Consider the following 15,159-nt stretch of genomic DNA (forward strand, 5'->3'; position numbering starts at 1 on the left):
AATGATCCAACCAACCCTTCAAACCGCTCCTTACTACAACTTCCATTCTAAAATTACATAGATTCTAACCAAAGAAACCACCTCACGAAACTACCAATCATCCAAGATAGTAAAAATGATATTAGAAGCCCACTTAGAATTCAAGGATCCTACAACCTGGCAATGACTTTGGAAGCTACAATAAAAGGCTAGCCTAAAATCTTAAAGCAATGAACCAGGCATCAAGCAAATGACCATCTTTGTAATGCTTCGAAAGGATTCCTCCTAAACATTCTGAAACAGAGTATTGTCAAAGCTTACAAATCCTTTACTTGACAAATGAGATCCATTCTTTAATAGATCTTGGGTCTGATATACGATTTAATACATCTAAATAAATTTTGAGCCGAACATGAAAATTAAACAGACTTATGATGGTCGACGCAAACGAGCAAAAATATAAACAAACTTAAGATATCTCAATAAACATAACCAAGACCGAGACATCGACGATAATACATATGCCCAACAAATCTCGGATAATGACATACATCTATTTTGCCTTTGTGAGGATACATACCAATCTACAATTTGGATCCTAGAATAAAACTACAGAAGCAAAATACAAGACTTGAAGCAGACAATCCCAACTCAATGCTCTAGGGATTCAACTTTGTATTCAAATCCGAATACCATACTTCAACACATCTTCTTCTAGCTATAGACTTGCTAACTCTCAAATAAACATAATTCCTACATCATACTAGACATTAAATATTCTAGGCTTCAAAATTAATACCGTAGGTCCCAAAACAATCTTTGACCAAACAAAAGGAAGTTTCAGGAAATCATCCAAAAAAGCATTTGCATATACGACAAAACACACCATTCCATATATATATATATATATATATATATATATATATATATATAAACCAAGTTCTGTTACCTTTAAATACATTTAAGCATTCTCTTAATACATCTGATGCTACTAGCAAGAACCCCTAGCGGGTCGAAACAGTCAATACTTAATTTATCCTTAATGTATCTATATGAGATTAGAGTTTCAGAATACTAGATACCTTCCCTATCTAATATTGCAAAATTTGGGCTCAGAACACAAACCCAAGAACTTACATACCGTATTCTTACGAAAAATAAAGTTCAAACCCTAATTTAACATTCAGTTCTCTTCATCCCTGTACCTTTCCTGTTTCCTCCACGAAACCATAATCACCTCTTGAACATCATCAGATTCGTCCACAACCATCTAGGGAGGTAGTTCAAACGAGACCTTGTTTCTGCTCGTCTTTTTCGAGTTAACGGTATAGAATTCTAGCTCACTAAGGTCATCAAATATCACTCCCGGCTGCACATAAACATTGAATAGTTTAAGGTAATTTGAGACCCACTCGTTATTTTCCTCTACAACTATCCTTCTCCATCATAAAAGAAAATTAACACTAGCCTCCATTCATGGCCATTCCCTATAGAAGGCCAGGCTTTCCCTGACTATGAGGGATTGCTGACGAGGGGCCATCTCCAACTCTGCAGAGCCTAGAGGTAACCCCATATACCTTTCAGGTAATGGGATTCTAAATTTATCATCAATGCTATGTACCGCCTTCTCAACTCCTTTCCTCCATACCGGGTTAAAAAGATCGAAACAGAGCCTCACTATATCTTCTTTCCTGATTTTGGCCCTTATCATTACCCCTATGAAGAGCCAATTATGGAGCTGTTGGTTCTCCAGGTCACACTGTAGTCAAAAACACCTTCTCCTATAGCTCTGATCATCGCGAAGCGAGTCATATCGTTTACCACCCTTAGCAGATGATTCCATCTCTCGAGTTTGACCTTCCCCAAAAAGGCCATTTCCCTGTTTTCAATTGAGTGAAAAACATGGATGTTTGTCTCCATCCAAGCTGAGATTAGGGTGTTCAAGGATAGCAATTTTAAAAGCTTCTGTTGAAACAACTCCACCAACAACTACCCTAATATAAATCCTACTTCGTCTCTGCATCTAATATCCTCATTATCTGTCCTCTAACAAAGCAATCGATGATTACTGCCGTCATTATGGATTAACACATATCTCTTCTTAATGAAACCTCACATGTAGAATCCCTTACCTTATCGTACTCGAATAGCATGACATCCTATATGTTTTGGAAACCGTTACCAATAGTAGGATCCTTCAAGTGCCTTCTAATGATGCACTTTGTACAAAAGCTGCAATAAGAAAATATTATACGAAAAAATAGATCCATTAGGATAAGACTGTAGAGGGATACGCATGAGATACCTAATTAATTCAATACCTTATGCACATAAGATACCAAATTAATTAAACTCCTTTAATTTCTATTTTATTACAACCATGTCTGATTATAATTAAACTCGGTAGGTCTTCAGCTACTAGGATGGCTAAGTATTGGGGGAGAAGTTCTAATCTATATATTACAAATTGTATGTTAAAATTGAAACCCCATCCGCACCCTTATTAGCTAATCTGAAATATGAAAATTATTAATTCTGATTGGTTAGATTAATTGAGTTTTAGCATTAAACATAGTACTTCTCCCAATGGCAGGCCTAACAATAACAATACTTTTAAATCTTACTTGAAATTTAATTGTCTTCATAGTAATGGATCAGTCCTAAATCTTCTTCTTAAAATGAATTTAACTTGTACGGGTTGACAATGAAATTGGGGATTCAGCCTTGTTGGTTGGTGAAAGCTAAAATATGACAGGGCACCGAGAGGCGATTGGTGGAGGAGGAAACGTGGCGAGAGAAGAGTGGACACAACTCCCCAGGATTATTTCATTTCATGAGACTATTTAGCTCGTCTTTACTCTACCATAATTTGTGCACTCCGTCCACTATTTCTCGTATCTTTTCTCTGACTCTGTCGCTTACTCAATTCAGGACAAGATGACAGAGAAATACAACATCAACATGAAGAATCCTGCTGTGAAGAGGATCATGCAGGAATTGAAAGAAATGCAGAGTAATCCGAGCGATGAGTACATGAGCCTTCCTTTAGAGGTATGCCTGCCTGCCTGCAATTGATTTTTTCAGAAGCAATCATCAGGGGAAGATGGGTTTTTGATCTTCTTGTTTATTTTACAGGAAAATATATTTGAGTGGCAGTTTGCTATCAGAGGGCCCCGTGACACAGAGTTTGAGGGTGGGATCTATCACGGTCGAATCCAGTTGCCTGCCGATTATCCTCTCAAGCCTCCCTCTTTTATGCTGCTGACGGTAGGCTTGCTTTACTTTTACTATACATTGAGCAATAGTTCTTAGTTTCATCTAATTATAAAATCCATTTCGGGGTCGTCTGTGTTTGATGCAAGATTTGCCCTGCCGCTGTAGGTCTCTCAGTGAAGTAGCTTCTAAGGAATTCTGTTATAGTTTTATTAGCAATATATACCCATTTGGCACAGCACGATTTTGTAAATTTGCTGCACAACTTAATCACTCGCATACCTTGTTATCCGAGGTTTTCTTTCTGGCGATGCATTAATGGTGTATGACTGATGTGATATAGTGGTTGCTTCCCTTGTGTTGGTATTTTGATTTACAATACCCACGTACAGTAATTCTGAATTCGATGTGTAATGTCTTAAATAATCTGTGTGTGAGCGAATTGCTTTGTACTTCCTTTATTTTGCCGAGTAATGCACAATTTTGACACAAGGAGGGTATTGAAAAGCTAGGTCCAGAGGCACACCTAACTATCCAATCACCTTGCTGAGTAAACACAATGGAAGCAAATAACACAAAGAACAACACCAAGGAGAGAGAGAACAGTAGACATTCTATTGATTTATCCAATTATCAGCATACATGCTCAGTTGTAAGGCCATTTGGGTTACGGCCAACAAGACTTACAAAATTGCAGACTTAGAACTCTCACAAGTCCTTATTTCGAATTTCCAGCTCTTCTACTTTGCATTTCCATCTAGAGTCTTTAAGTGCTGCTTAACCTAAACCTAAACACCCCTATTTATTCTTGCTAAAATGGCTTACAAAAGATTCTAGATCATTACATAATAGAAGGCTGACCCTAAAAACAATCTGCACACATCCCAAGACAAGATCCTTACATTAAATTCACGATCCAAATTAAATACATAAGTTGGCTCAAACTAAGTACCAATCATAGACAAACTCGGTCAAAGAAGGAACCGAGCATCAACAAATATCAGGTTTACTCGGCAAATGAAGGAACACTTGGCCAACACTGGACAGGTCGGCACAACTGGAACTCGGTAGTAACTGGAACTCGGCAGTATGACAAAATGAACAAAAATGAGCAGAACTACAAGGCAACCCAGAATGCTCCTGCATCAAATTATCAGCCCCTTGATAAAATGACTAGAATTTTAGCGAACGCAATGCCCATTGTGCATATGAACACTCTTTTCTAAGTTTTTTATAGTTTAGTTTTCTCATAAGAGTTACTTGGAATCTGGTCCTTTTGGATGGTAGAAGGGAGAAATAGAAGTGATTTATGTTGTTGCTTGTTTATAATATCATGCTATCTGTTGCTCTATTCAGCTTTAGATGTGCTCATTTTCTTGTGATGGTACTATGCTTGGTAGTCTGCTTAAATCGTCAATATTGAGTCAACGAATCCATGCTGGCATTTCTCTAGTCTGGTAGTTTATTGGTTGGTGGAAAATCTTGCTGTTTGCTAGGTTTTATTTTTTAGCAGTTATTGGTTGAGGTGTCATGGATGTAGGTTTAGTGATGGCTCAGGTTAATGAATCAATTTAGATGATATGACCACACATGATGCAGATTCTGAAGATTAGGATGCAGAATAGCTGTCTTCCACACATGATGCAGATTCTTAAGATTAGGATGCAGAGCAGTTTCCCTATTCAGTAGAAAACTTTTGAAGTGTGCAAGTTGTTTGCTTGATCTTAAAGATAGTCAAGGCTCCATTATCTTGTTGAGTAACCAAATCCTAATGTGATTGCTGGATGTGCATAAAAAATCCACTCAAGTAGAAATTTTCTTCTTAAAAAGACTCCCCATACAGTGCTTGATAATAATAGTTCTTTTAGCTTTCCTTTTTATTTTAAAGTTTCTATCAGTTTCGTTGCATCTAATTTAATCTAATCCATTGTCTATGGTTTGTTTTGCAGCCTAATGGCAGATTTGAAACTCAGACAAAAATATGCTTGAGCATATCAAATTATCATCCAGAGCATTGGCAGCCATCATGGAGTGGTAATTCTGGCAACTCTTGTTTTATGTCTGATCAAAACTTAGAAGATGTAATTCATCACTATTTGCATTCTTTTGAAGACACATACAAAGAAGATAGTCATTAGTATAAATGACAAATTTTAAGGTCATCTTGACGACTTCTTGTTTTATATCTGATCAAAACTTAGAAGATGTAATTCATCGCTATTTGCATTGTTTTGAAGCCACACACAAAGAAGATAGTCATTAGTATAAATGACAAATTTTAAGGTCATCTTGGTGACTTAAAACACACACATGTAAAATACCACAAAAATTCTCTATTGAAAACTGTTTGTGAAAGCTTTCAGTACATAGTAATTTTTTATATTTCGTAGGATATGAACAGCTATCAATAAAGATGGATAATTTGCTGTATTCAGAACAGTAGAGTCTGTCTCATTTACTGAAAACATAAATGGAAAAGAAAATGGAGACGGAAATAACATAAGAAATGAGGTTCAGACATGGTGAGATTTGATACACTCTCACATATCCCTTGGTAAGATCCCTGAGTGTTAGATAGAGAAACAATATGAGTAAACTGATAAAACTTATGGCCCTAGAACACAGAGCCTTGGCTGCTTCACATCTGGCTTGCATGCAAAGCAATTGCCAATATGTCTTAACATTAACATGGCAAACAATTTAATCTAAATATTTACATATTTGAATCAAATTTATAGATATAATTTTCATTGTTTGGAGCAGAGCTGGTTGTGGCTTATTCCTATGCTGCTATTCGTTCCTTGCAGTGCCTGAATCCAGGTCTGGTTTTGATCTTGGTTTGGATTCTGGGTCAGTCCAGATGGGGGTTCTGCAGGGCATGCCGTTTTCTTTGCAAGTTTGTCCTGGATGGACCAGATACAAATTTCAATGAGTTGAGAACTTAAAAGGATTACACTGCAGTTTGACAAGTGTTTTTTTTTTGTGAAGTAAAAATTTTTTTTTGAACCAGTTAAGAAGCAGATGATAAAGGGTTTAACTAGTACCTTTGGCCTTTCTCCCATTGTGCACATTCCTACTGTATCCTTAATGGTGAACAGGCAACTTGTAATGTAGGGAAATGAAATCCAATCCTAGAAGCTAAACTTGGAATCAAACTTCATTCCATAAGCTACATTGGAGAACAATCGATTGGCCCAACTACAAGTCCTTGGGAGAACTGGGCACAATAGATTGATTTTTATCTTTAGTGCTTGATTTGATTTGGATGTGATTGGAAATCGACAATGCGAGTACCAGGGAAAAAGGGGCAAAATTGACAATAATTAACATAAACTGAGAAATGTGAACCTGAGAATTAACTATGATATAAAGAGGTGGGAAGAGGATGAACCCAAAAGGATTCCACTGCAGTTTGACAAGTTTTAATTTTTTTTTTAATGTAAATTGAACCAGTTGAGAAGCAGATGATAAAGCTAACCAGGACCTTTGGCCTTTCTACCATTGCACATCCCTACTGTATCCTTAATGGTGAATGGGCAACTTGTAATGTAGGGAAATGAAATCCAATCGTAGAAGCTAAACTTGGAATCAAACTTCATTTCATAAGCTACATTGGAGAACAATCGATAGGTCCAACTACAGATCCTTGGGAGAACTGGGCACAATAGATTGATTTTTATCTTTAGTGCTTGATTTGATTTGGATGTGATTGGAAATCGACAATGTGAGTACCAGGGAAAAAGAGGCAAAATTGACAATAATTAACATAAACTGAGAAATGTGAACCTGAGAATCAACTATGATATAAAGAAGTGGGAAGAGGATGTAGAGAGAAACACATGTTTGAAATCTCATTCAAAATGACAGAACTAATATGCTAGGTGCTGTTTTCCTTCAGGCTTACTAGGTTCAAAACAAAAAATCAAACTGTTCTCAGGTGCTTCCAAACAATCTCTCATCGAAATTTCAGGGTCAATTACTAGGATTATGGCGCTAGGTGTCCTGGTGCCCCTGATGTACAATGCCAAATTACTTCTGCCTCGGTCTTCTATACACTCTCTCAAATCCGGACCTCCAACCTGTCTCTGGGGCCTGTACCTGCACACATGGAGAGAAAATGGTATTTATGTGTATAGGAGCTTGCCTTTATCAAGCCCCAGGTTTAGAATCAATCCAGCAACCATGATGACTTGAAAAGAGTCTCAGATCTGTAGTAAATGCTTGAATTGAAATGATTATAGTATATACACTTGATCGATCATGCAATGCTCTTGGACAAGTCTTCGATACATTGATGCAATAACTTGATGAATTGCCACTAAATCCACTATAAACTGATAATTGAAGATACCTTTTCTGTAGCTTGCTCCTTCTTGGATCAAATCTGCTCTTAAGAAGACAGCTTGCTCTTGAGAGTAACTTGCAGATTTGATGTGTGAATGAATTAGGAGAGGTGCTTTATATAGGTTCCTCAAGGTAATTTTGCATTAAGTCTGACCTACATCAATCTTATCCCAATTTCAAGGCTATATCTGGGAATCCCAATATCTACATGTTATCCATCTTTAATTTAGCTAAAAAGAGGTTGAACTAATTCAGTTAGCAAATTAATTTGCCCTAAAGTGGCTCAAATTTTGAGGATGAACAGATAATGGGACTTGGTTAAGGCAACGGGAACAGATATGTAGGTATGATATGCTGCTTCTGTAACAAGCACTCCTTATAGAAGCTGCTAGAAAAAGGCAAGAAACTCCTTATTCGCGGGCACAGTTTAAGACTTTGATTAAAGTAATCATAATTTCTTCAGAAAATTGAGAGAAACGGTAAAATAAAAGGGCATTTCCTATGTCACGATCAGGGAGATGCTCATTTATAATTTGTTTTTTTGGTTCAAGTTACAGATACTTGGGTTTCCATTTTTTTAAAAATATTAGAACAATAACAAGATTATAAACACCAAATAAAATCAACCATCATATCAAATTTTGTGGATGACAGGTGGTGAAACGCCACTGGTAATTGGGAATGTTAAACAAGTCATGACATGACATATCACAAGGTTTTGTCGTATCTATTTAAAATAGGACACACACACACACACCTGTGTGTATTTGCATATATATATATATATATATATATATATATATATATATATATATATATATATATATATATATATATATATATATATATATATAGGTGTCTGTGTGTGTATTTACATATATGTACTATATATGTGTACTAATATACACACATGTACTGTAAATATGCATTGACAGTTATACACACACATATGCATGCATGTATTCTGTATATATGTGTATACACATGTATGTATATATATGTATATACATACATTATATGTGTGTGTGTATGCATGCATACATATATATGCTGTATGTGTGCATGGATATGTATGCGCAACATACATGAATATATGTGTATAAACATGTATGCACATATATGCATACATATGGTTCATCATATTTTTCTTTTTTAATTGTGTTTAAACTAGCAATGGACTCACTCAAACAATATGCAGTAGGACTAGCAGCACATATTAATTGGTTATGAATGTTTTAGATCATTTCTTAGGTTTAAAAAATAGTAAGAAAATAATAATTAATACGACCAGGTGTCTAGGATTGTTCGTTTAGTTTTTACTTTGAATATGATGGATGGCAGACTAGTTAATAAATGTGGTTTTGCCAGAATATCCAAAGGATTTTTAGTTTGGATGAAGATCCATCTCATTGTTTCTAGTATTTTCAACCAGCCTTGCTTTAAAATACTTAGTCTTTTCACATTTTGGAGCAATTCTATGATTTTGTCAATCAAATGAAGTATCCAATATTATCTTTGTCTTCTGAGGATGCATCTTTTTGATCTAGTCAGTCGCATCACTGTTTTTGCTTTGACAAAACTGAAAATGAAGATGCTTGATATGGTATAATGATTCATAACTATTAGTTTGTGGAGAATGTGGCAACTGGTTAGAGTGTTATGCATGTTTGATGTTTTGCTATGCGTCTGCCATAACATAATGAAACTCTTGCAGTTCGATCTGCACTGGTGGCTCTTATTGCATTCATGCCAACAAAACCTGAGGGAGCTGTTGGGTCACTTGATTATAGTAAGGAAGAAAGGAGTGCTCTTGCCACCAAGTCCCGTGTTCAGCCACCAAAGTTTGGGAACCCAGATCGACAGAAACTAATTAATGAGGTTTATTTTAATGCCGTTCTGAATCTTACATTTGAATTTAGTTACTTTTTTTTGCAATTCATGTTTATGGTTTGCATATAATGTAGCAAACTTTGCAGTTCTTTGTTCTGATGGCTTAACTGTTTTCTTGCTTTATAGATTCATGATTATATGTTGAAAAAGGCGACTCTTGCACCTGAACTTAGTCCTGCGACAGATAACCAAGATGCCTTGCTATCCATAACACCTGAGGTTGAAGACCATCCAAATGCAATTGCTGTGGCATCTGCAGAACATTTACAAGCAGAAGAGATGGTTGGTGATGCACATGAATTGCATTTGAATCCTGATGTAACTCCCCCAATAGCAAGAACCAGTGAAGAGATGAGACCGCACACAGAACCGGGAGTTCGATCACACGCAGAACCAGGAGTTCCAAATGCAGATACGCCAAGCAGGGATCATGAATTGAGGAATAATCTAACAAGTAATAGACAACATACATCTCCTGAGGATAGAGGACTAACATTGTTAGCAGTTGGTTTGTCTGTGGCTATTATTGCACTTCTTATCAAGAAGTTTTTGAAATCACATTGGTGGATCGGTGCTTAGTTTGATTTACAGGCATTAGCTTTCTATGTGCCAATTTCCGCACCCTCTGTAACTATTATGTTCATACCTGTGTAACTTATGTTTGATCTGGAATTTTCCTTGATCAAAAATCAGTTCATTTTAAATTTTTAAAAAGTATCATGGCTGTTTGTGTAATTCATAATCAGGGGTGAAGGCTATAAAATTGCTTTTGCGGTCTCCACTTTTTCGTCTATAAAGCTCATGAAGTTCTTTGCTTAGAAACAGCATTTAAGGAATGTTTTAACTGTATCTATATTTATATTTGTGTCATGGTGTAAATGTTGATTTTAAATTAAAAAGTGAAGTGGAGGGAAGTGCTTTCTTTTATGGCAAACAAATAATATGTCTATTGCAATGATAATACTATTGAATTTGCTCTTTCCTTTTCTTTTCAGTATTTTGAGTGGTTTGGCTTAAAAAATGTATCTTGAGATAATTTCCAAATAGCATATGGTGTTATCTGTGTCTGCCTTGTGTAATCATGATTCAAGTTTGAAGTATGGAGTCTTTCTTTGGTGATGGATATGTTAATAATGTAAAGAATCAATTTGATAGTGGAAGTGGTATTTCTGAGTTGTGACCTGGCAAAATTAGCCAACTATGAGTAAATATAAGAGAATATTTCCGTTTTTTTAAAGAACTTTTAAGTGGTTTTGGTGCAATGTACTAGCCAACTATGAGTATAATGTAAAAGAATATCATCTATTTCATTTTTTTTTCTTTCTGAAGGGAATCTTTTGTTGCATCCTATAAATTTGACAGGATATGTTTAACACGTTTGTAGGAATAATGTGCAAGGTTGTGTTAACATGAGAAGAAATAACAAAAGTATGATTACCATGTGGGGAAATAGATTATTCTTTTTTGGTTGTTGTGCAAATTCTTTTGTTACTTTTGTTTTGTATATATTAGATTTTTAAAGCTATTTTACATTTTATTATTACATGAAGATAGTTGATTCAAGGTTTCCGATCACTGTAATGGTTTGATTGCATGAACATGATGACAGCAGGTTACGAGATACTATCTTACTTTGGGTGTTTGTTGTCCTTGTCCCCGTTGAAGGATTTGTAATAGATTGGAAAATATGCCTGCCTGTGATGGCAAAACTTGCTTGCTTTTTTACTGTGTTATTCTGCTAATAGTTCAGAAAAGTAATAAGCTGAAATAATATTTGAGAATGCTGATGTAATTTTGTTTTTCTTATTAATAGTTTTTGCCAGCACACAGATCACTACATTATTTATTATGTCCATTTAAGTTTCTTCCATCCGCCAATCAATTCTTTTACAACTGCAGACAATAAAATTTGAGACACATCAGCAGTCTTATATGTATTATTATCAATTTAGGATCAATGTATCTGTTTTGTTATGACAGGAGGCTACAAAATAATGTTATTGTTCTTAGTAATAACAGGTAATTAATCTCATTGTTCTTAGTTTGGGTTAAGATCCATCTCACTGTTTCTAGTGTTTTCAACAATCCTCACTTTAAAATACTTAGCCTTTTAACATTTTGGAGCAATTCTATGATTTTGTCAATCAAATGAAGTGTCCAATATTATCTTTGCCTTCTGAGGATGAGTCTTTTTGATCTAGTTAGTTGCATCACTGTTTTTGCTTTGACAAAACTGAAAATGAAGATGCTTGATATGGTATAATGATTCATAACTATTAGTTTGTAGAGAATGTGGCCACTGGTTAGAGTGTTATGCATGTTTGATGTTTTGCCATGCGTCTGCCATAACATAATGAAACTCTTGCAGTTCGATCTGCACTGGTGGCTCTTATTGCATTCATGCCAACAAAACCTGAGGGAGTTGTTGGGTCACTTGATTATAGTAAGGAAGAAAGGAGTGCTCTTGCCATCAAGTCCCGTGCTCAGCCACCAAATTTTGGGAACCCAGATTGACAGAAACTAATTAATGAGGTTTATTTTAATGCCGTTCTGAATCTTACATTTGAATTTAGTTACTTGTTTTTGCAATTCATGTTTATGGTTTGCATATAATGTAGCAAACTCTGCAGTTCTTTGTTCTAATGGCTTAACTGTTTTCTTGCATTATAGATTCATGATTATATGTTGAAAAAGGCGACTCTTGCACCTGAACTTAGTCCTGTGACAGATAACCAAGATGCCTCGCTATCCATAACACCTGAGGTTGAAGACCATCCAAATGCAATTGCTGTGACATCTGCAGAACATTTACAAGCAGAAGAGATGGTTGGTGATGCACATAATCACATTTGAATCCTGATATAACTCCCCCAAGAGCAAGAACCAGTGAAGAGATGAGACCACACACAGAACCGGGAGTTAGATCACATGCAGAACCAGGAGTTCCAAGTGCAGATACGCCGAGCAGGGATCATGAATTGAGGAATAATCTAACAAGCAATAGACAACATACATCTCCTGAGGATAGAGGACTTAACATTGTTAGCAGTTGGTTTGTCTGTGGCTATTATTGCACTTCTTATCAAGAAGTTTTTGAAATCACATTGGTGGATTGGTGCTTAGTTTGATTTACAAGCCTTAAATTTTCTATTTGCCAATTTCTGCACCCTCTGTAACTATTATGTTCATACCTGTGTAACTTATGTTTGATCTGGAATTTTCCTTGATCAAAATTCAGTTCATTTTAAATTAAAAAAAAGTATCATGGCTGTTTGTGTAATTCATAATCAGGGGTGAAGGCTATAAAATTGCTTTTGCAGTCTCCACTTTTTCGTCTATAAAGCTCATGAAGTTGAAACATAAAGCTCATGAAGTTGAAACATCTTTGCTTAGAAACAGCATTTAAGGAATGTTTTTAACTGTATCCATATTTATATTTGTGTCATGGTGTAAATGTTGATTTTAAATTAAAAAGTGAAGTGGAGGGAAGTGCTTTCATTTATAGCAAACAAATAATATGTCTATTGCAATGATAATACTATTGAATTTGCTCTTTCCTTTTCTTTTCAGTATTTTGAGTGGTTTGGCTTAAAAAATGTATCTTGAGATAATTTTCCAAATAGCATATGGTATTATCCGAGTCTGCCTTGTGTAATCATGATTCAATTTTGAAGTATGGAGTCTTTCTTTGGTGATGGATATGTTAATAATGTAAAGAATCAATTTGATAGTGGAAGTAGTATTTCTGAGTTGTGACCTGGCAAAATTAGCCAACTATGAGTAAATATAAGAGAATATTTCCGTTTTTTTAAAAAACTTTCTTAAGTGGTTTTGGTGCAATGTATTAGCCAACTATGAGTGTAATGTAAAAGAATATCATCTATTTCATTTTTTTTCTTTCTGAAGGGAATCCTTTCTTGCATCCTACAAATTCGACAGGATACGTTCAACACGTTTGTAGGAATAATGTGCAAGGTTGTGTTAACATGAGAAGAAATAACAAAAGTATGATTACCATGTGAGGAAAAAGATTATTCTTTTTTTGGTTGTGCAAATTCTTTAGTTACTTTTGTTTTGTATATATTAGATTTTTGGCTATTTTACATTTTATTATTACATGAAGGTAGTTGATTCAAGGTTTCCGATCACTGTAATGGTTTGATTGCAATGAACATAATGACAGCAGGTTACGAGATACTATCTTACTTTGGGTGTTTGTTATCCTTGTTCCCCTTGAAGGATTTGTAATAGATTGGAAAATATGCCTGCTTTTGATGGCAAAACTTGCTTGCTTTTTTACTGTGCCATTCTGCTAATTGTTCAGAAAAGTAATTTGATATAAGCTGAAATAATATTTGAGAAGGCTGATGTAATTTTGTTGTTTTTATTAATTGTTTTTGCCAGCAGACAGATCAGTACATCATTTATTATGTCCATTTAAGTTTCTCCCATCCGCCAATCAATTCTTTTACAACTGCAGACAATAAAATTTGAGACACATCAGCAGTCTTATATGTATTATTATCAATTTAGGATCAATGTATCTGTTTTGTTATGACAGGAGGCTACAAAATAACGTTATTGTTCTTAGTAATAAAAGGTAATTAATAGGTTTAGCATTTTTTTCCGGGGGCCAATAGAGCCAATTAATTTTCCTAATTGAACATTAGGCATTTCCTTTTCCTACCTTTTCCCACAGAGTCTCATGGATTAGGTTTGAATAGGAGAGGTGGGGATTCCATGGCACATATCAAGCAGTATCTCCAATGCTAGACAGTAGTACAGATACATCCACCATCGTACTTGTGTTTTTGTTGCAAAAGTCTGCCGTTGTTTATAGTGCGCAGTCAATCATGGAGGTTATAATTTACTGGAAGGGAGTTATGCATAGCTTGTTGGCTGTTCCAATGCTGAAAATTGGGCGGGAGTAAAAGATTAAAAGGCACCCTGGATGACTCCTGCGCTCCTCATTCTGGTCCTCTTTATTCCCTTGGGCTTGAGGGTACATGGCTTGTTTCTGCTTCTGGAGATGTCAGGATTGGCTGTGATGGATGTTAGGAGATTGTAGCAACTGCGAATTACTGGTTGGTTTTTTGTCACTTGGCCAATTTTCTTGCTCTCTGTGTTACTGTATGGTGTAACCCTATGTGCAATGTGTCTTGCGGTGCATCAATATGTTCCTAATCATAATGTAATTGTATGCCTTTGAGTGCCCTCTTGTACTGTGGACATGGTGGTGGGCTGATTACTCTCAATCCTCTTGAAGGATGGTTCAGATACAAGCCAACACAGGACCAATTAATTGATGTTTATACTCGCACCTTTCTGCTATACTTTTTGTATCAAGGCAAGTGGTTTCTGGTACAAAGCCCACTGTTCCTAATTACTTGAAAAAGATTAGAACACTGGACTTTTGTTTATGCTTTAATCTTCTGGATTAGATTTTATAAGAATTTTTGACATCAACATTTTGGATCACATTCTGTGATTCACCATCAGGATGGAAATATTTAGAAGAGATTTAAGAATAAGTTGCAGACCTGGGCTATAGAAAGGAGTTGAGAGAGAGGGGGGTGATTGAAAAAGCACAAGAATCAAGGATACAAAATAATAAAGAGAGCAAAAGAGAAACTACTGAAAAAAAATATACCAACCCAAATAACAAACTAGCAAAATACACAGCATAACAAAATTTAACTAAGAAAGAGAAGAATTAAAAATGCTACTCAGAAT

The 15,159-nt window shown here is 35.5% G+C and overlaps 1 protein-coding gene and 1 pseudogene across 2 annotated transcripts; both read left to right on the forward strand.

The window, feature by feature from the left end:
- Positions 1-2,850: 2,850 nt before the first annotated feature.
- Positions 2,851-10,203, forward strand: LOC149567173 (ubiquitin-conjugating enzyme E2 32-like). Its single transcript, XM_089820357.1, has 5 exons — positions 2,851-3,030; positions 3,115-3,246; positions 5,142-5,226; positions 9,251-9,414; positions 9,553-10,203. Exons 1-5 carry the CDS (start codon positions 2,917-2,919, stop codon positions 10,003-10,005), a joined length of 948 nt encoding a protein of 315 aa, XP_089676483.1. The 5' UTR covers positions 2,851-2,916; the 3' UTR covers positions 10,006-10,203.
- A 1,572-nt stretch (positions 10,204-11,775) lies between these two features.
- On the forward strand, positions 11,776-12,713 carry LOC149567174 (ubiquitin-conjugating enzyme E2 32-like; annotated as a pseudogene). The gene is made up of 2 exons (XR_016361402.1): positions 11,776-11,958; positions 12,097-12,713. The product of XR_016361402.1 is annotated as a ubiquitin-conjugating enzyme E2 32-like (transcript).
- Positions 12,714-15,159: the final 2,446 nt, after the last annotated feature.

The sequence above is a fragment of the Cupressus sempervirens genome, chromosome 3 (assembly GCF_028749045.1).
Source record: "Cupressus sempervirens isolate cs-2001-9-10 chromosome 3, ASM2874904v1, whole genome shotgun sequence".
NCBI lineage: Eukaryota > Viridiplantae > Streptophyta > Pinopsida > Cupressales > Cupressaceae > Cupressus > Cupressus sempervirens.